The following is an 18,700-nucleotide window of genomic DNA, read 5'->3' as shown; positions in this document are numbered from 1 at the left end:
TCCCTGCAGAAGCACTCCGCGGAGTGGAAGCCCGAGATCCGGCTGCCGTCGGGCAGCGACCACGTGATGCTGAAATCCCTGGACTGGAACGCCGACTACGAGGTGTACGTGGTGGCCGAGAACCAGCAGGGCAAGTCCAAGCCCGCCCACTACGCCTTCCGCACCTCAGCCCAGCCCACGGTGATCCCAGGTACTGCTGCTGTGCCCCCCACCCGGGTCCTGCTGCCCCTTAATGCCACCGAGCTGCCCTAATGTGCCCCAGTAACCCCCAGAGCTCGCTTGCTTCCAGCCCATTCTCTCATGGTTGGTCCCCCATCCGAAGCTGAGGGTTGTGGCTGCGTGCATACCTGTGGCAGGTATGTGGGAGTGCTCCCCGTGGCAAAACCCTTCCCTTTGCCTGGCTGTTTCCAGGGAATGTTGGCGCCTCGTGTGGGGTAGGAAAAGCTTTCTGAGAGCAGAAAGTGGAATTGCTGTTCCCTTCAGCTCCGCAGGGTTATGTTCCTCACAGGGCAGATTTCCCAAGTCCATCTGTGGAGGAATAAAGGCAATAATCAGGAGTTTGCTGGCAGTTGGATGAGAAGGCAGTTAAAAATCCCTCAGAACATTTTTCAGGTCAAATTACCAAATGACAGTGATTTTCAAGCAGCAACGGTTCAGTGTTGAGGAGGACATGAGGAGAAAATAACTCAAAGGTTTAGGGTGCTGCTAAAACAGACTGTACTTATTAGTGTGCTCATAAAGTGAGGGATAAGGACAATTCCTGCAGAACTCTCAGCTGGGAAACTGGAACTGAGCACTTTGTGGCAATCTGTTGGAAGGACAGTGAGGATTTCTTTTCTACATGTGGACATTTTAAAAAAGCAGGGGGGAAACCCACACAAAGCAACCAAAACCTGAGGATGGATGGCTGGAGTAGCTGTAGATTGAGGTTGTGGTGGTTACAAACAGGGCTGCTGAGTCAGGGCCTCCCTGCACAGGCAGGGTTGGTGCTGCCAGCCCTCCGGAAGGGATTTAATTCATGTTTTCTCTTGAAAGTAGAGAGTTTCCATCGTCTTTCCCTGAAAATTCAGTCCCTGCTCCCCTGAGCCCATTCCCTGGCTGGAGGGAAGAGCTCAGCCCCCTTGGCTCCGGCAGGTCACCTTGTTGAGCACAGAAATGGGTGAAAAAGTGGGAAAAGTGGGACTGGCAGTGAGCAGGAGGGAAATGGACCAAAGGAGAGCCTGGGGGTGCTTGAACAGGGCGTAGTTTTGGGTGGAAGGACCCTCAGTAACTCATTAACTCACTCTGTGGTTCTCATTTTCAACAGCTCTAACCCTTGCTCCCCCTCTGAGCTCTTTAAATCCATGTAACATGAGCAGGAGCCCTCTGAAAAACAGGGAAAAGCCAGTTTGTTACCAGGGCTGAAACTTCTCTGCCCTCTCTGCAGTTATTCCTTGCTTAGCTTGGTGTGAAGCCCAGGAGGAGCCGGGATCTGAGGCTGACACTCAGATGTTGCAGGAGGAAAAGCAGTTTTTGGGCGTGCAGGGTTGCCCCAGGAGCTGGAGCTCCTCACAAAGTGCTGTGTCCTTGTGCAGTGCCGTGGTTATCGCTGCCTCTGTCACTCTCTCTCCTGGGTTTTTTGTCATTTTGGCCTCCCAAGGTGTCCCCTGGTGCCCAGACTGAATTCTGAGGAGAATATTTCAGGGCCAGGTTGGTTTTCCTCTGCAGTGCAGCCCCACGGGTTTTATTGCCAAGCTGCAGCAGGGAAGAGGCTCTGTGTGTCCCTTTCCTTTCCTTTCCTTGTTCTGTTCCCGTGGCATTTCTTGTTTTGTCTCAGAATGAGCCGTGCAGGGGTCAGAGCCAGTGCTGTAAGAGGAATTGTGCTGTGCCTGACAGCAATAACCAGGCACTCCCTGCAGGAAAATGTGCATTTATTTATTGTGTGGAGTCCTTTGTTCCCCTCACCTGTGCAGAGTTCTGAGTGGCTGGAAGGATAAGGGTGTTATTTTCAGTAATAATAACAATAATAACTCTAATAACAACAATCATCACACTGGCTTTGGAGTGGTTCCCAAGCAGCTGAATGGCAAAGTCAGAGCATTCCTGAGACCTTCAGGATAAAGTGGATTTTTTCTCCAGGCTTTGGGGCAGGGCTTGGACAGGCAGGTGGATTCTCTGCTGCACCAAAGCTTTTCTTGTTCTCCTTTTTTCCCCTGTTGGAGGCACGTTGTGCTCTCAGGCTCCAGACACATCTCCCTGTCTCTCGCTGAGCCCCTTCTGTCCCTTCATTTTTAATCTCATTTGCTTGCAACCCCCACCCACCCTGCCTTGGACCCTGCTCTGCAGCTTTGGGCTTTGCTGAGCTTCTGCCCCTTTTGTGGTGAATGTGCTGCTCCTGGAACCCTGAGCCATTTTAATTTACGATATTAAATAAACCTTTGATTCTTATGTTTTCTGTATTTATGACCTAATTTTTTTTATCTATTTTTCTCTCTCTTTCTCTCTCTCTCTCTCTTTTTCTTTCTTTTTTTCTTCCTCTCTTCCTTTCTTTCCCTCCCCTCTCCCTTTTCCCCCAATTCCTTTCCTATGTCTGTCATCCATGGTCACCTTGGATCTCACGGGGAACATCCACGCTTGCCACATGCACCAAATTTGTTTTTAAAACAACCATATTCCCCCCTCCTGGGAACCATTGTCTGGCACCTGCAGCGACCTTGGGAAGTCCATCAACGTCGTCCTCCTTTGTCTCATTGCTTCTTTCTGCAGTGACTCTGCTTTTGCTCTGTTAGAAACTTTCAAAAAAAAAGAGTCAAATGAAGCAATATTTGCTTGGGAAGGCCTGGGTCCCACCAAGGTGTGGAAGGAGATAACTTTGCTTCAGAGGATCGTGTCAGTTCAGAGAAAAAAAAAAAAAAGAAAACAAACACAGAACACTTAAAAATGTTTAATTTGAAAGAGTCAGTATTTTGTAACAAGGAAAAAAGGTTTAAGCCAAGTTTTTTCTCTTTAACTTTTTTTTTTGTTACTTGTAATGAATTTGCCCTTTTAAATGGATGTAAAGAAAGACTTTTTTTGTGTTGTTTGCTTGCTGTTTTCATCAAAGGAAGGTGCAATGCTGAAAGCCTTTAAGATCCTGCTTTTTACTGATCTCTCTGCACATCTGGTGCTGATCTTGTGCAAAAGGAGGCCCCATCCACAAACCCACAGACTGTAAAAAAAGAAAGAGAAGATTTGCCAGAGAACATCCTGCTGATTGCCCAGATGTCTCTGGGGGCTTTTGCACGTGGATTCCAGTGCCTGGAAGGTTTTCCTGCCGTGCTGCTCTGACCATAAACACCTGCTGGGACCCCCCTGGGGCACTGCTGCTGCTCCTTGTCCTTGTCCCTGCCTGGGCTGCAGGCTGCTCCTGCTGGAGCCGGGCGCTCGCAGTGCCAGTGCTTCCCCAACCCGCCTGGGTTTGCACTGTGCTGCCACAGAGATCCCTTCCCTCGCTGTGCCAACAGGAGATCTTGCCTTGGGTGGAGTTAGCTGAGCAGCAGAGTTGTTGTTGCTGATCCTTAAGCATCTTCCTGGCTAGCTGTGAGTGTGGCAGGATTCATCTCTGGGCTGAACTGGTGCAGGAGAGCCATCTTTGGTGTCAAATCCTGGGCATTCCCTTGGATAAAAGAGATTTTTGGCAAAAAATGAAAATTTTTGCATTGCTTCTTAAAAAAAACCAAAACAATAGAAGTCCCCACCCGAAAAAAAAGCTAAAAAAACCCCCCAAAAAATAAAAACCCAAACAAACAAAAAAACCCCAACAAACAAACAAAAACACCACAAAAACCCTGACACAACAACCCCAATGAATTCTTCGTGATAGGAAAATCATTGGGACAGGAAATCCATTGGGATATAAAATCCTTTGGAACAGGAAATCCATTGTGATAGGAAATCCATTGGGATATAAAGTCCATTGGAACAGGAAGTCCAATGGAACAGGAAATACATTGGGATATAAAATCCATTGAAACAGGAGATCCATTATGATAGGAAATCCATTGGAAGAGGAAATCCATTGGGATATGAAATCCTTTGGAACAGGAAATCCATTGTGATAGGAAATCCATTGGGATATAAAATCCATTGGAACAGGAAATCCATTGGGATATGAAATCCATTGCAGCAGGAAATCCATTGGGGTATGAAATCCATCCCCTCTGATGCTCTCCTAAAATCAGGGCTCTCTCCCTTGAACTGTCTGTCCAGAATGTCTCCAGCCCTCTCAGCTGGGTGGGGTTCATCTTCCTGGCAGAATCCTCACAGGGACAGACAAAATCCTGCCCTCACCTGTGTCTGACTCTGCCTTTTCTGCTCTGCTCTCTTGGTTCAGAGCTCGTTCTTTATGAGCTGGGAACTTTCCTGTCTGGATTTAAAACTTGGGCCGGGTGCCACACACAAAAGCCTGTGGGTTTATTTTGTTTTACAGACCCCCTCATTTCCAGTGTTGTAGAGTGTAGACGCTTGGTTAGAGCTTTGCAGCTTGCTGAAGTGCAGCAGAATAATCCTGGTACTAAAAAACTGTGTGATTTGCCCTCTAACTGGATTAATTGAGCTCGTTGTAGATCTGGGATCAGCTTTGTGTGGGTTTCCCCCCATCCACAGGGAGGTCCCTGCCTGAGGCTGAGATGTTTCTCACCAAAATCACAGTTATTAAAATGATATCTGGAACTTTGTGTGGTTGGTGTGGAGAGAGAGCAGCACCTGGGGAGGGGGCTCTGTCCCTGGGGACGGGTTCAGGATTCTCTGAGCAGAGAGAGAACAGCAGCTGAGACACCCTTCATGTGGCTGAAACAAATCCCAAACTCCACAGCAACCAGGAGCCCAGCCAGCATGGAATGGAGACAGAAAGTGCTTCTTTCTTTCTGCTGCTTAAAATAAGGAGCAGAATTGGGTTTTTAGCACTAATTTGTGCAGGTTTGTAACACTCCAGGTACCAGAGATCTGTAGGGCCTTGGGGTGACATTTCAGGGTCCTTGATATGAGTAAAATGAAATTTAAATAGGGTTTTTAGACAAGCCAGAGAGGAGGCAGAGGCTCAGGTGTGGGAGCAGAAGATGCTCAAACCCTGGGATTTCCATGGCATGGGCACCTGCAGTTCCTGTGTGTGTGTGAGGGGCTGCAGAGCCTCGCAGGATTCCCAGTTTGCTGAGGTCCCTCCACATTCCCAGAGCTGTTCCTCAGAGCACTGTTGGGCTGTTTTCATGGGCCGGAAGGTTTGGGGACGTGCTGCTCCACCAGGAGCAGCTGCAGGTGTCTGCACCTGCGAGGTTCTGGGGGATAAAATGAAGGTTTTATCTAAAAGGTTTTAAAACCAGCTTCTCCTGACTCTTGGAGCTGCTGGGGTGGGGTGGGCAGGGGGGTGATTTTGGGGCAGGAAAGAGGATTTTGATGTCATTCTGTGTTCAGCCTGCAAAGGAGAAGATTTGGGGTGACAAAGTGCCCCTTGCAGGACCTGAAGGATCTGGCAGGAAAAGAGGAGAGGGATTATGATTTCCATGGGATGGAGGGACAGGAATGGCTTCAAACTGCCAAGAGGGCAGGGTTAGTGGGATCTTGGGAAGGAATTCTTCCCTGTGAAGGTGGGGAGGGGCTGGGATGGAAATGCCAGGATCCCTGGAAGTGTTCCAGCTTGGATGGGGCTTGGAGCAGCCTGGACAGTGGAAGGTGGCAGGGGGAGGGATGGATGGGATTTAGGGTTTTTAGCACTAATTTGTGCAGGTTTGTAACACTCCAGGTACCAGAGATCTGTCAGGCCCTTGGGGTGGCATTTCAGGGTCCCTTGATGTGAGTAAAATGAAATTTAAATAGGATTTTTAGACAGGCCCAGGGAAACAGCAGAGGCAGAAGGAGCAGAGCTCTGAGGCCACAATGCCCAGGAATCCAGGGCAGCTCTGGGAATGCCCCTCTCCTGGCCCAGGCCAGCTGTGAGCTCACTCGTGGGGTTTGGAACGTGGATTTCTGTGCCTGGCAGAGCTGGGTCCTTGTCCCCAGGGTGGGCTGGGCAGTGTCTGAGGGAAAACCTGAAAAAACAGCCCTGAAAAACCTCCTGCAAAGGGAATTTCCCCCTGGGAGCTGTTGGCACCCACAGAAACAAAGAGCTGTCCTGGGCTTTGCTGTGGCTGCACAGAGTGGATTTTTGTTTGGTTTGTCCCTTCCTTTTGCCAAATCCTGGAGGATCTTTGACATGCCTGCAGTCCCACCTGCTTCTCTCCAGCCTCTTTGTCTCTTTGCCTGTGCCTGGACATTCTGTAGCTGAGACCCCCCTAGGAAGACACAGCTGAGCTCTCTCTGGCAGGGCAGGTGTTGTGCAGAAATTAAAATGCTGGGTGGTTTTCCTGTGCACTGTGAAATGAGGGGGATTAGAAAAGCCACTCTCACAGGAAGCTCATTTTCCATTGGAAAACATAATTTGTAATTAATAAATTCTTCACTTCTTTAGAATTAAGGACTCCAGAAGTTCTTTAATGGTTTGTGTTTCCTTATTTAACCGGTGGAAATGTTTTTCCTCCATGTCCTGAGAATGGCAAAAGGGGATTAATGGAAGGGCTGGATGTGGATCAGGTCAGAAATGTCCAACATCAATTTATTACATTTATTTCATACACACAGTGTGAGCAGCTGCTCCACAGCCCATTTATTTATACATTTCTTTTGTACACAGAGTTGTTCTAGGCCCCAGCAAACCCTTCAGGGATGTTTAAACATTAGTTTCATTAAATACAACATAAATCCAGCTACAGGATGGAGGGAATGGTTCCAGAAAGTATTTGGAGATCAATTCAGTTTAATCAGATGGGACAGTCTGTGAAAAGAATAATCTCCACTATGATTCCTGCATTTTGTAGGAGCAGCAAAATTCCTTTACAAGGAAAAAGAAAGGCAGCACCAAGAGCCTCCTGAGTCCACGGGCTGGTGGAGGATTTTTGTATTATGTTTCCTTATGCCAGTCCCTGGAAGGTTTGGAATCTCAGTTCATGCCACGAGTGAGGATTTATGAAACCACAGCCAATGGAAAAGGCTGGAAAGTTCCTGCAAATTGCAGGGCTGCCTGACCAGCCTAGAAACCCAAATTGCAGGCAATTACCTTGGCCCAGTTTCCTTGTGTGAGGTGTGAAATCCCAGAAGAGCACAAGAACGGGGACATTCCTCTGCAGGCCTGGCCTGCTTCATCCAGCTCCATCCTCCTCCTCCCGGGGCAGAGGAGCAGGGCAGGGGTTGGTGCCTGCTCAGGGGGGAGCAGAGGGGTCTGTGCAGGAATTTGGGGGTGACAGCTCCTGGAAAAGCTGGACTTAGGGTTAGGGTCCATCCTCCTCCCGGGGCAGAGGAGCAGGGCAGGGGGTTGGTGCCTGCTCAGAGCTCTGGGGGCAGCACAGGGGTCTGTGCCTGTCCGAGCAGGAATTTGGGGGTGACAGCTCCTGGGAAAGCTGGAGGGGGCAGAGGAGGCACAGAGCAGCACTCTGGTGTGAGGGGAATTCTCCAGAAGGGAATATTGCAGCTCTGGGGGCACCCAGGGAAGCGTGATCCCCTTGGCTCACCCTCAGGAGCTCCTGCCCACGAAAAGGGGTGGATGGGAAGTGTGGCACAGCTCCAGGAGCACCTGAATTGTTGAATCATCCCTGCAGGGATCCTGAGCACACCCAAAATCCCTGCCCTCCTCACTCCCTGCAGGCATCAGAGGTGGTGAATCCGTGTCTTCATGCAGATTGCTGGCAGGGGCTGGGCTGTGGGACAATGTTCTGCTCACCAGGGGCTGGACTTGTGATCCCAGAGCCACTCGGGTGCCTCACAGTGGCTGTTCTGCACTTCTCCTGCTGGAATCTGCACTCCTTGATCCATCTCGGGGTCACAGAATGGAACAACACCTCTGTGCCTCCTGTTTTCAACCAGACAAATGCACGGCAGAGGCTGTGGCTCGGGCTGGAGCCCTGGGAAGGGTCTTCTCACCTGTCCAAGTTCTGCTCTGCAGAGCCAAGATCCCAGGGGTTTGGGGCTGCAGGGGTGGGGTGGTGAGAGGCTGGGGGGCCATGAGGAGCTTCTGCAGAGCTGGGGCTCACCTGAGCTCTGGGGAGGGCTTCAAGTCAGTGTCACCCCCCAGGGCTCACCAGCACTGAGCAGCCCCCAGTGATTTGTATCCCGCCAGGAAAACCCTGCTGCTGACTCTGGGCTTTGCTCCCACTGCCCCTTGGGCAGGGCCAGGGCCACTCTGGACCTTCCTCTTGAGGAGGAGGAGGAGGAGGGAAGCAGGAGCCCTGCCCTGTGTGCACAGCAGGGATTCTGCTCTTTGCTTGCCAGCAGGGGTGGGAGAAGCCCCATCAGGGCCATCCTTTCAGGCAGATTGTCTGTAGGGTGAAGCACTGGTTCTTGCACAGGGCTGGTACAGAGGGTGGACTTGTAAAAAGGCAACTTAGTGCAGCCAGATCTGAGCCCTGAAACCCTAAATTTTAACCCGAACGCCTTCTCTTCTTCTCTCCCTTGGTGTCTGAAGCCAGCACTAGCCCTGCCTCGAGCCTGGGCACCGCTGCCATCATTGGCATCCTCGTGGTGGTCTTCGTGGCGCTGCTGGTGGCCGTGGATGTCACCTGCTACTTCCTGAACAAGTGTGGGCTGCTCATGTGCATCGCTGTCAACATGTGCGGCAAGTCGGGCCCGGGGGCCAAGGGCAAGGACATGGAGGAGGGCAAGGCGGCCTTCTCGTGAGTACTGCCCCCCAGGTCCCCCCTCTGTGCCCCAGGTCTCCCCTCCGTGCCCCAAATCCCCCCTGGGCCCCACAGGCAGCAAAGGAGCTGCCTCAGGGAGGGGGGCTCTGGGCTCTGTGGGGAGGGGGTGGCAGGAAGGTGGGTTTGGGGTTGTTCCTCTGGGGTTTTGTCTCATTCCTCTTGGTGGATATCAAATAGCTGGCCTCAGTGCTGGACATCCCAGAGCTGGACATCCCAGAGCTGGACATCCAGTGCTGGACATCCCAGTGCTGGACATCCCAGTCACCCGAGTTCTGGACATCCCAGTGCTGGATATCCCAGTCACCCCAGTTCTGGACATCCCAGTGCTGGACATCCCAGTCACCCCAGTTCTGGACATCCCAGTGCTGAATTTCCCAGTTCTGGACATCCCAGTGCTGGACATCCCAGTGCTGGACATCCCAGTCAGGCAGGAGCAGTGACCCCGGAGCAGGAGCAGTGACCCTGGAGGGAGATCAGTGACCCCAGAGCAGGAGCAGTGACCCCGGAGCGCTCCCGCTCAGCCCGTGGCCGTGCCTCCCAGTGGCAGGCTGTCTCTGCAGGGGCAGCCATCACTCCCCATGCTGTTCCTCGTTACAGGAAGGATGAGTCCAAGGAGCCCATCGTGGAGGTGCGGACGGAGGAGGAGAGGACCCCCAACCACGACGGGGGGAAGCACACGGAGCCCAACGAGACCACCCCGCTGACAGAGCCAGAGTATGTGGCCTTAGGCAGCCCTAGCACAGGGTCACTGCATTGCCCTCAGCTGCCCCAGTCCCTCAGGAACACCAGTTAGGGCAGGAAGAGAGGAAGAAAGGTAAAATCTCCACGTGCCAGTGAGGAAGTGCCTCCTGTCGAGCTTCAGTGGTTGCTGTTGCCAGCACTGGAAGGGAAGGGGGAAGGAAGCAGCATTTCCTGAAAGGCTCTGTCCCATGTGGAGATCCAGGGTCGCTGCGAAGGATCCAGAGCAAAACCAGCCCCAGCAGTGCTGGGTGAGAGCCGAAGCCGTGGGGAGAGATCCTCCCCAGGATGTGGAGTCACAGCAAGGCTGAGCATTGTGAGAGAGAGCTGAGAGCCTGAGTGTGCACTCACGTGTGAGAAAGGAGTCTGGGTCTGAGGGGGGCTGTGCAGGCCTTCAGACAGACCTGCAGCAGCTGAGAGGCTGGATCCAGGGGAGAGCACGGGGGTCTGTGCCCGTCAGAGCAGGAATTTGGGGGTGACAGCTCCTGGAAAAGCTGGAGTTGTGTTGTGGCACTGTGTTGTGCTGGTGGCAGGTGGCACAGGGTTGCAGGCTCAGGGGGGTGGCAGAGCTGCCTGGAGAGGTCAGGACCAGCAGGCTGACAGGAGAGTTTTAGATGAGGAGAGAAGAGTCTCTGCAAGCTGACAGGATCCATTTGCCTCAGCCCGAACAGTGCACGTGAACAAACCATTCCTGCAGGTCACGTCCTCTTGGCTTTTTCCTCTTGCTGATGCTCCTCAGCCATCCCAGCCTGGCTCCCTTTGCACGTCTGACCTCTGCATGTCTCTGCTCCTCAGTCCCCCTCCATGTCACGTGTGTGTGCTGTCCTCACTCTCCCTCTCTGCCCCCTCTCCCTGCTGTCGTTTCGGGCCTTCATTGTCTCTCTCTCTTCTCTCTCTTTCTCTGTTTCTCTCTCTCTCTCGTCCCCGTGTCCCCCTCGCAGGCACCCCGCCGACACCGCGGCCACCGTGGAGGACATGCTGCCTTCTGTCACCACGGGCACCACTAACTCTGACACTATCACTGAAACCTTTGCCACTGCCCAGAACAGCCCCACCAGCGAGAGCACCACGCTGACCTCCAGCCTTGCCCCTGCTCCGGCCGCGGCCGCTCCCGACGCCGCCGGGCCCGGCCAGGCCACCCCGGCCAAAGGCGCGGCCGCCGCCTCGGCGTCGTCACCGCCGCCCTCCTCCAGCCCCAAAGTGGCCCCTCTTGTCGATCTCAGCGACACCCCCAGCTCCGCTCCGGCCGCCGGTAATTTATCTTCAGGTGTCCTGCCGGGGCAGGCCGTGCTCAGCCCCAGCGCCGCCGACGCCGCCAAAGCCGGGAGCAAGGCGGCCGCCCCCAGCCCCGCCAGCCTCACCAGCCCCGCAGCTCCCTCAGAGGCCAAGCAGGAGGTGGCCAAGAGCCCCGAGAAGGAGCCCGTGCAGCCCAGCACGGTGAAGAGCCCAGCAGAGACCCCCAAGAACCCGAGCAGCGTGAAGAGCGAGGCTGCCTCGGGCAGCGCCGCCAACCCCTCGCAGAATGAGGACTTTAAAATGGACGAAGGGACCTTCAAGCCACCAGACATTGACCTTGCCAAGGATGTTTTTGCAGCTCTTGGCACTGCTTCTCCTCCAGCTGCCAGCGGGGCTGGTGGGCAAGCCCCCGAGGCTGCTGCTGCCGCTGCAGACAGCTCTGCCCCTGCAAAGACCGAGTACGGCCGCCTTTACTCTTGTGTTGGTTGTGTGCTGTGTCCCTCGTGCCCTGGTGCTCGTGCTGTGTCCTCTGTTGGGTGTTCTCTTGACTAATCTCGCTGTTTCCTTAGCCACCTAACTCACCTGAGAGCCCGCGGGGCTTGGCTTGGAAGGTGCCAGAGGAGAGCAGGGGTAGGCTGTGCCAGGGAGGCAGGGGACAGGAAGGTGGGGATTGATCAGAAATGTGTGGTTCCTCAGGCTCTTGGGCAGCTTTGTCTGCCCTGGGTTGTTCTTTCATTATGAAGAGCAGAAATAGTTCAGGTTGGTGTGAAGAGCTCTTCTCAGAGTGCTGAGGTTCTGCAGGTCAGTGAGCACAGCCCCCAAATCCCATCTCCTGCAGGTCAGAGGAGCCTCAGGGCTCACTCAGGGCCAGGCTGGGCAGCACGCAGTGCCCTGGGCAGGGGTGGCAGCACGGGAAGCTCTGGAGTTGTCCCTGAGCTGGGCAGGAGAGAGAGAACAGCCCCTGGGGGCTGGGGGGTCCCAGCTGTGCTGCAGATGTTGGACCCTGGCTGGGCTGGCAGTTGTCACCTCTTGAGGGTGGTCACCTCCCTCAGGCTTGTGAAAATGTCTGTGACAGAATTCCTGTCTTCTGTGTTCCCCTTTCTCCAGCATCCCGGGGATCTCAGGACTGGCAGGAGCACAAAAAATGGGATTGCTGCTAAATTGTCAAGGACTTGGGGTGCTAAAACCAAATCCTGCAGCTGGGGGAGGTTTCCTTGCTGCTCCTGCAGCTGAGCCCTGAACCAAGCCAGGGCAAGCCAAAAAAAAGTTAATTTGGACCTAAAGGAAGCAGGGTGGGCGAGCTGAGCTCGATTCTCCTTACCCTGCTCAGGAAATGGTGGCTCTGCTCTCCCAGAGGGATGTGTTCCCTGGCTAAGCCAGCCCAGCTGTGTTTCCGTGCCTCTGAACGCTGTCCTTGTGGTGCTTCTCCCCAGGAAAATGCCAGCAGAGGACCAAGGCGCCGCGCAGGACAGGAAGAGCCCCGCGGCAGAAGTGAAGACGGTGCCCAACGAAGCCACACAAACAAACGAGGGCGAGAGCAAAGCATGATCAGCACGGCAGAGGGGACGGCGGAAACCTCCACCCGAGCATTGAAATCACAACCCACACACCCATCTCATTCCTCTAGTGTCTGTTGCCTTTTTTTAAAAGAGAAAGACAAACCAACCAACCAGAAAAATGCATAAATGGGGGGAGGGAGGGAATGTCTATTTTTTCTTTTTTTTTTTCTCTTACTTTCTTTTTTTTCTCTTATTTTCTTTTTTTTTTTTTAATTTTAATTTCCATTTTTTGCTTTCTTTGAGATTTCTAGAAAGGTTCTATTCGTTGTGCACTTGCTTTTAAAAAGTAAACCATGTTAAAAACAGGGTTAAACCCGTCACCAAATCAGGGCTCAGCTGGCCCTGTGTATATTCAAAAAAGCAAACATTGCAGTGCTGGTTGCAATGTGGTTGGGAAGCTCAAAATCAAGTAGTCCTAGATGCAAAAAAAACCACAAAAAAGACAAAAAAAAAGAAAAGAGACCCTGTTGTTTCCTTTGTTAGTATAGCAGAGATAGCCACTGTGCTGCTGGGCACAGCTGGTGCTTAAAGAACAAAGTCCACAATTTATTTTTATACTTTTCAGTCGAGTTTGAAATATGTAAAGCCTCATAAATAAGTTATAATTTCTGTTCACCTTGTATCTGGTCAGTATGCAAAGTGTCTCGAGCTCTTTGTGACTGAATCCTGCTCGCCACGTTAGACCTTTATTTGGGGTTTATTATTATTATCTATTTTTTAGGAAGAATGCCAAAATTGCAGCTCTGGGGGATGTATTTCAATTTGCAGTATTCAGACTCTACATTTCTTTTTTCCAATTTTACGTTCCATTTTAATTTTTTTTTTTTTTTTTTTGTTTTGGCCAACTTTGGTTCTTTCCAGTGTTTACAATTGACAGATATTTTTTTAACTTCTGTTGTGTTGAAATGGATGTGTAAAATAGCTGCCTTTTTTTTTTCCTTTTTTTTTTTTTGGTTTTTCAGTCAATCCAGTCCTGTAGACACTAGGGTAGCAGCATGCTTGCTTTGCAAAGGGAGACATTTTCAACCATGGATGTTTACAGTAGTCGTTTCCCCTTTTCTCTTTTCTTAATTATTGTTATTATTATTATTATTGTTATTATTATTATTATTATTTCTTACTGGAGTAAGAAGAAAAGCGATGCTGGGGTTTGGTTTGGGGTTTTTTTTGGGGGGGTGGGTGTGTTCAAACCACTTGCCACCAGTCAAGGGCTTTAGCCAGCAATCCCCAAACCTGCTTGGGGTCAGGGAGTTGCTGGAGAAAATCCTTCTGTGCTTAAAATTTCGTTTGAAGTCCCTCGCTGGACCTGGGCCTGACTGCATTAAGAGAAATATCATCTCTGCTTTTTTAGGACATTCTCCCCTTTCCTTCACGGAGCCCTCCCGCAGCTCTGGGGGGCACAAGGGAGGTTGGACAGTTTGGGCTGGTCTGGGCTCATGTGTGTGACCAAATCCATCCCTCCTGACTGGGGCAGAGAGTTCCAGTTGCAGAAAAATCCCAATTTCAGTAAATTCCGATTTCAGTAAATTCCAATTTCAGCAAATTCCAGTTTTGGAAAATATCAATTTCAGAAAATATCCATTTCAGAAAATAGCAATTTCGGTAAATAGCAATTTCAGAAAATCCCAATTTCAGTAAAATCCCAATTTCAGTAAACACCAATTTCAGTAAATTCCTATTTCAGTAAACATCAATTTCAGTAAACACCAATTGCAGAAAGTCTCAGTTTCAGAAAATCCCAATTTCAGTAAACACCAATTTCAGTAAATTCCTATTTCAGTAAACACCAATTTCAGTAAATTCCTATTTCAGTAAACACCAATTTCAGTAAATCCCAATTTCAGTAAACACCAATTTCCGTAAATCCCAATTTCAGAAAAATTCCTATTTCAGTAAACACCAATTTCAGAAAGTCACAATTTCAGAAAATCCCAGTTTCAGAAAATCCCAATTTCAGTAAACACCAGTTTCAGAAAATCCCAATTTCAGAAAATACCATGTCCTCTGACCCTAAAAGTAAAACCCAAAAGCGAAGATTTTTTTCCCCACGGGTGCTGGGCAGACCCCAGACCCTTCCTGCAGGTCCAGCTCCAGCAGGACCAGCCCTGGAATCAGGACAGGAATTCTGTGCCAGGGCCATCCCTGGGCAGGGCTGAGGCAGCACCCTAAAAATTAAATTATGGATGGGGGAGCTGATCAGTGGGATTTGTTATCAGGAATCGTGGAGCTCACTGAGATTTGGGGGCTGCTCAATGGGATTTGTTATCAGGAATCGTGGAGCTCACTGAGATTTGGGGGCTGCTCAATGGGATTTGTTATCAGGAATCGTGGAGCACACTGAGATTTGGGATGGGAGCTGATCAGTGGGATTTGTTATCAGGAATCGTGGAGCACACTGAGATTTGGGGGCTGATCAATGGGATTTGTTACCAGGAATCGTGGAGCACACTGAGATTTGGGATGGGGAGCTGATCAGTGGGATTTGTTATCAGGAATCGTGGAGCACTCTGAGATTTGGGGCTGATCAGTGGGATTTGTTATCAGGAATCGTGGAGCACACTGAGATTTGGGATGGGAGCTGATCAGTGGGATTTGTTATCAGGAATCGTGGAGCACACTGAGATTTGGGGGCTGATCAGTGGGATTTGTTATCAGGAATCGTGGAGCACACTGAGATTTGGGATGGGGAGCTGATCAGTGGGATTTGTTATCAGGAATCGTGGAGCACTCTGAGATTTGGGGGCTATCAGTGGGATTTGTTATCAGGAATCGTGGAGCACACTGAGATTTGGGATGGGGAGCTGATCAGTGGGATTTGTTATCAGGAATTGTGGAGCACTGAGATTTGGGGAGCTGATCAGTGGGATTTGTTATCAGGAATCGTGGAGCACACTGAGATTTGGGGGTGAAAAGGAGCTTTGAGCAGAAGGAAGGCAGAGAGTGTAGGGAGAGACCAGCCCATTGTATAGAGATGTTCCTCCTGTTGGGGTTTTGGATATTATTTCCTCTTTTTTTAAATTTTTATTTTATTTTCCCTTTTATTTTCTTTTTTTTTTTAATTCTACTTTAGATCTGCAAGCTTGTGCACTGTGGGTGCGTGACTATTTTAGTGTGAACCGTGTTTTTTGTCATAGTATTGAAATAATAAAAGCTTCAACATAGTTTGGATGTGGAAGGTGTAGCGCTAGTTCAGATTTGAGAAACAAAAATAAAAAATATCAACATTCAGGAATTAATTTAAAACAAAGAGAGAAAGAGAACAACTCTTAGAAAGAGCAGAAGCCTTGAAAGGAGAGAAGCGAGCCGAGGTGACTCCAGGAGGAGGAGGAGGGGTGTGGAGGCTGTGTCCGTGTGTTTTTTGGGAACATGCACTCTGTTCAGTGGCATCCCACCATCCCAGCTGTGAGAAACAATGCTCTTGTCTTTGCTAACTGTGGGGTTTCTTGGTTTTGTTTTGCTCAGCTCCTGGGGGGCACGGGGAGGGTGCAGCCTGAGGCTGCCCCCCACTCCTGCCTGGATTTTGGGCAGGATGGGGCCTTGTCCCCAAACCCAGCCCCGGTGTCACCCTCACAGCAGTGTCCCTGACCTCTGGGGACCTTGGTCACGAGGATTCCTTTCTTTTCCTCAAAGAAATGAGTCCATAAACCAGCTGGGCAGCAGCGGTGCCTCCATCCCCGGGGCTGAGCACAGTTTGTCCCTTTTTGTGCCCAGTTCTGGCTGGTTTTGTCACCTGTGTGTGCTGTGACCCCCAAAGCTCAGCAGCTGGTGGGAACCACAGCACCACCCCAAAAACCTGCCCAGGGACCTCCACCAGCACCTGCCAGGGCTCTGGGGAGATCCCCACCTGGACTGGAGGGTTTGTCCCAATCAGGGACCTCCACCAGCACCTGCCAGGGGCTCTGAGATCCCCACCTGGACTGGAGGGTTTGTCCCAAAAGGGGACGAGCTCAGAGCCCAGCCCAGCGCCGGTGACAGTCTGGGGTGGCACTGGCTGGGATTTCAGGTCCCTTCCATCCCAGAGCTCTGGTTTGGGGTGGATGGAGCGAGCTCAGGAGGGAGCAGCTCCTTCCAGTGACCGTCCCCACACCGTGCTGGGCTCAGCAGCAAAGAATTCCAGATTTCATTTCCAGCTGCCCTGGTCCAGCCAGCTGCAGCCTCACAGCTGGGATCTGTCCCCTCAGGGGACACCAGCCTGAGCGTGGTGGCACTGCCGTGGCTGCTCCGGGCTTGGTGGCACTGCTGTGGCTCTGGGTGTCATCCCTGGCCTTGGTGGCACTGCCATGGCTGCTCCAGGGTTAGTGACACTGCTGTGACTGTTCCATGTCCATCCCGGGGTTGGTGACTCTGCCATGGCTGCTCCAGGCTTGGTGGCACTGCCATGGCTCTGTGTGTCCATCCCCAGGCTTGTTGGCACTGCCATGGCTGCTCCAGGGCTGGTGTCCATCCCTGGGGTTGGTGACTCTGCTGTGGCTGCTCCATGTGTCCATCCCCAGGGATGGTGACACTGCCATGGCTGCTCCAGGCTTGGTGGCACTGCCGTGGCTCTGTGTCCATCCCAGGCTTGGTGACACTGCCATGGCTGCTCCAGGGTTGGTGGCACTGCCATGGCTCTGTGTGTCCATCCCCAGGCTTGTTGGCACTGCCATGGCTGCTCCAGGGCTGGTGACACTGCCATGGCTCTGTGTGTCCATCTCTGGGGTTGGTGACACTGCCATGGCTCTGTGTGTCCATCTCTGGGGTTGGTGGCACTGCCATGGCTCTGTGTGTCCATCCCCGGGCTGGTGGCACTGCCATGGCTCCGTGTCCCTCCCAGGCTTGGTGGCACTGCCATGGCTCCGTGTCCCTCCGGGGCTGGTGGCGCTGCCGTGGCTGCCCCCTGCCTGTCCCCAGTGTCGCAGGAGCGGTGCCATCTCGTGCTGCACCATTCGTGCCGGTGACAATAGTGCATCCCGCCCGTCAGCTTCCAGCGTGGCGTTTTCTTTCACCCTTCCCCAGGAGCCTTCAGGGCCCGCGTCCTTCACCACCAGGCTGTTCTGATCGTTGTTCTCAGCCCCTCCATGGCCATCCTTCCCCAGCATTCCCTACTTTTGGGGGCCTTCTATCTTGTTAAAAAACGGAAAAAAAATCAAAAAATCTTTTTACCGAGTGAAACATCGACTCCACCTTTATCCCCATTCTCACTGGTGTAAATACTGATACTAACTGAGGATTTTGACTTTGCATTCTGTCAGAATACTGTGTTCAAATAAAAACTACAAAAAAAAAAAAAAAAAAAGCCGATGCCTGCAGTCTGCCCTTCTTTAGCTGCCTTGTCCCCCTTGCAAGTTTATTTCTTTGTCCCTCTACATTTATTTTCTTCTTTCCTGGAGATAGCAAACACAGAAATGCAGTTTTACAGCTGCTAGGAAGCTTTTTCCCCCAAAAAAGGCATTTTTCTGGTGCCTGGCTATGGATGGGGTGACTGAGTGTTGGGTGTAAGAGGTGACCTCTTCCCAGCCTGAATTGGGAGCCCAAACTTCATGAGATTTAAATGTAATTAATTTATTCAATTAATTCATTTTAAAGTCTTGATTTTTTCTTTCTAAATCCTAGCTAAAAATTGCCCAAATGCCCAACTTTAATTTTTTTTTTACTCTGGGGATTATGGGGAGGGAAGGGTTGTTTTACCTTCACCAATTTGTGCAAAATAAAGCTGATTCTCACATGGAAGTTCCCATTCAGCTGAAAAAAAAGCTCTTTAAGTCCCTCCCTGATGTAAAAAACACCCGCAGCTCCCAGTGGGGAGGCAGCAATGGGCCCAGTTGGGGTTGGAGGGGAGGCAGTGGGGTCGCCCCTGGACATTTGGGGTTGTCCTGGCTTCAGAGACCCCTCAGTGCCCCCGGTCCGTGTGTGTGTGCCAGCCGGGTGGGAGCTGTGCCCTGCCCGTGCCCGGCTCCCTCTGCACCTCTCCCCTTCTCCCAGAGAAGTGAAAAGGGATTTTCCTGCCCCTGGAGCTGGGGCCGTGCTCGGTGACAAAACCACTGACAGATCCCTTGTTAGATCTTTGCGTTTCCTCAGCCGTTTTCTCAACCCTCAGACCTTTTCGTTTCCATTTAATTGTAATTCTCCCTCGTCTCTCCCTCTGTTAAGGCCATGGCACCCGACTGGCAGTGTCACCTTGGCTCAGTGTGGCTCCTTTTCCCCCGGGCTGAATTTGGGGTAAGTCTGAGCGGGGCTGGGGGGCTGGAGGGAGAATTTTGTGCTGCCCCTTTCTAGAAATCATCGTTAGCTGGCCTTTTACCAGATTTCAGTATCTGAATATCGTGCATGAGCTTCAGAGCACCGTTTTAAGTGCTTTTTGAAGCATTCAGAGACTAAAGGTGCCTCTCCCCCCTGCACATTCACTGCCCTGTGTGGCTTTATTCCCCAGGTTTTGTGGGATAACAAATA

The 18,700-nt window shown here is 51.5% G+C and overlaps 1 protein-coding gene across 15 annotated transcripts in view; it reads left to right on the top strand.

Moving 5' to 3' along the window:
• NCAM1 (neural cell adhesion molecule 1) overlaps positions 1-14,045 on the top strand; it is an 83,308-nt gene extending 69,263 nt beyond the window's left edge. For 8 of the 15 annotated variants that reach the window (XM_039721921.1, XM_039721920.1, XM_039721918.1 and 5 more), the window contains 5 exons: positions 10-190; positions 8,507-8,714; positions 9,336-9,452; positions 10,418-11,170; positions 12,146-14,045. In XM_039721921.1, coding sequence (XP_039577855.1) covers positions 10-190; positions 8,507-8,714; positions 9,336-9,452; positions 10,418-11,170; positions 12,146-12,260 — 1,374 coding nt within the window. In that variant the 3' untranslated portion in view covers positions 12,261-14,045. Of the gene's footprint in view, positions 1-9; positions 191-2,688; positions 4,683-8,506; positions 8,715-9,335; positions 9,453-10,417; positions 11,171-12,145 lie in introns of those variants that run through there. The other 7 variants (XM_039721927.1, XM_039721926.1, XM_039721925.1 and 4 more) reach the window with 3 other exon arrangements.
• Positions 14,046-18,700: the final 4,655 nt, after the last annotated feature.

The sequence above is a fragment of the Passer montanus genome, unplaced genomic scaffold (genome assembly GCF_014805655.1).
Source record: "Passer montanus isolate IOZ18808 unplaced genomic scaffold, ASM1480565v1 scaffold47, whole genome shotgun sequence".
Lineage (NCBI taxonomy): Eukaryota > Metazoa > Chordata > Aves > Passeriformes > Passeridae > Passer > Passer montanus.
This window is presented reverse-complemented; position numbering and strand designations above follow the sequence as displayed.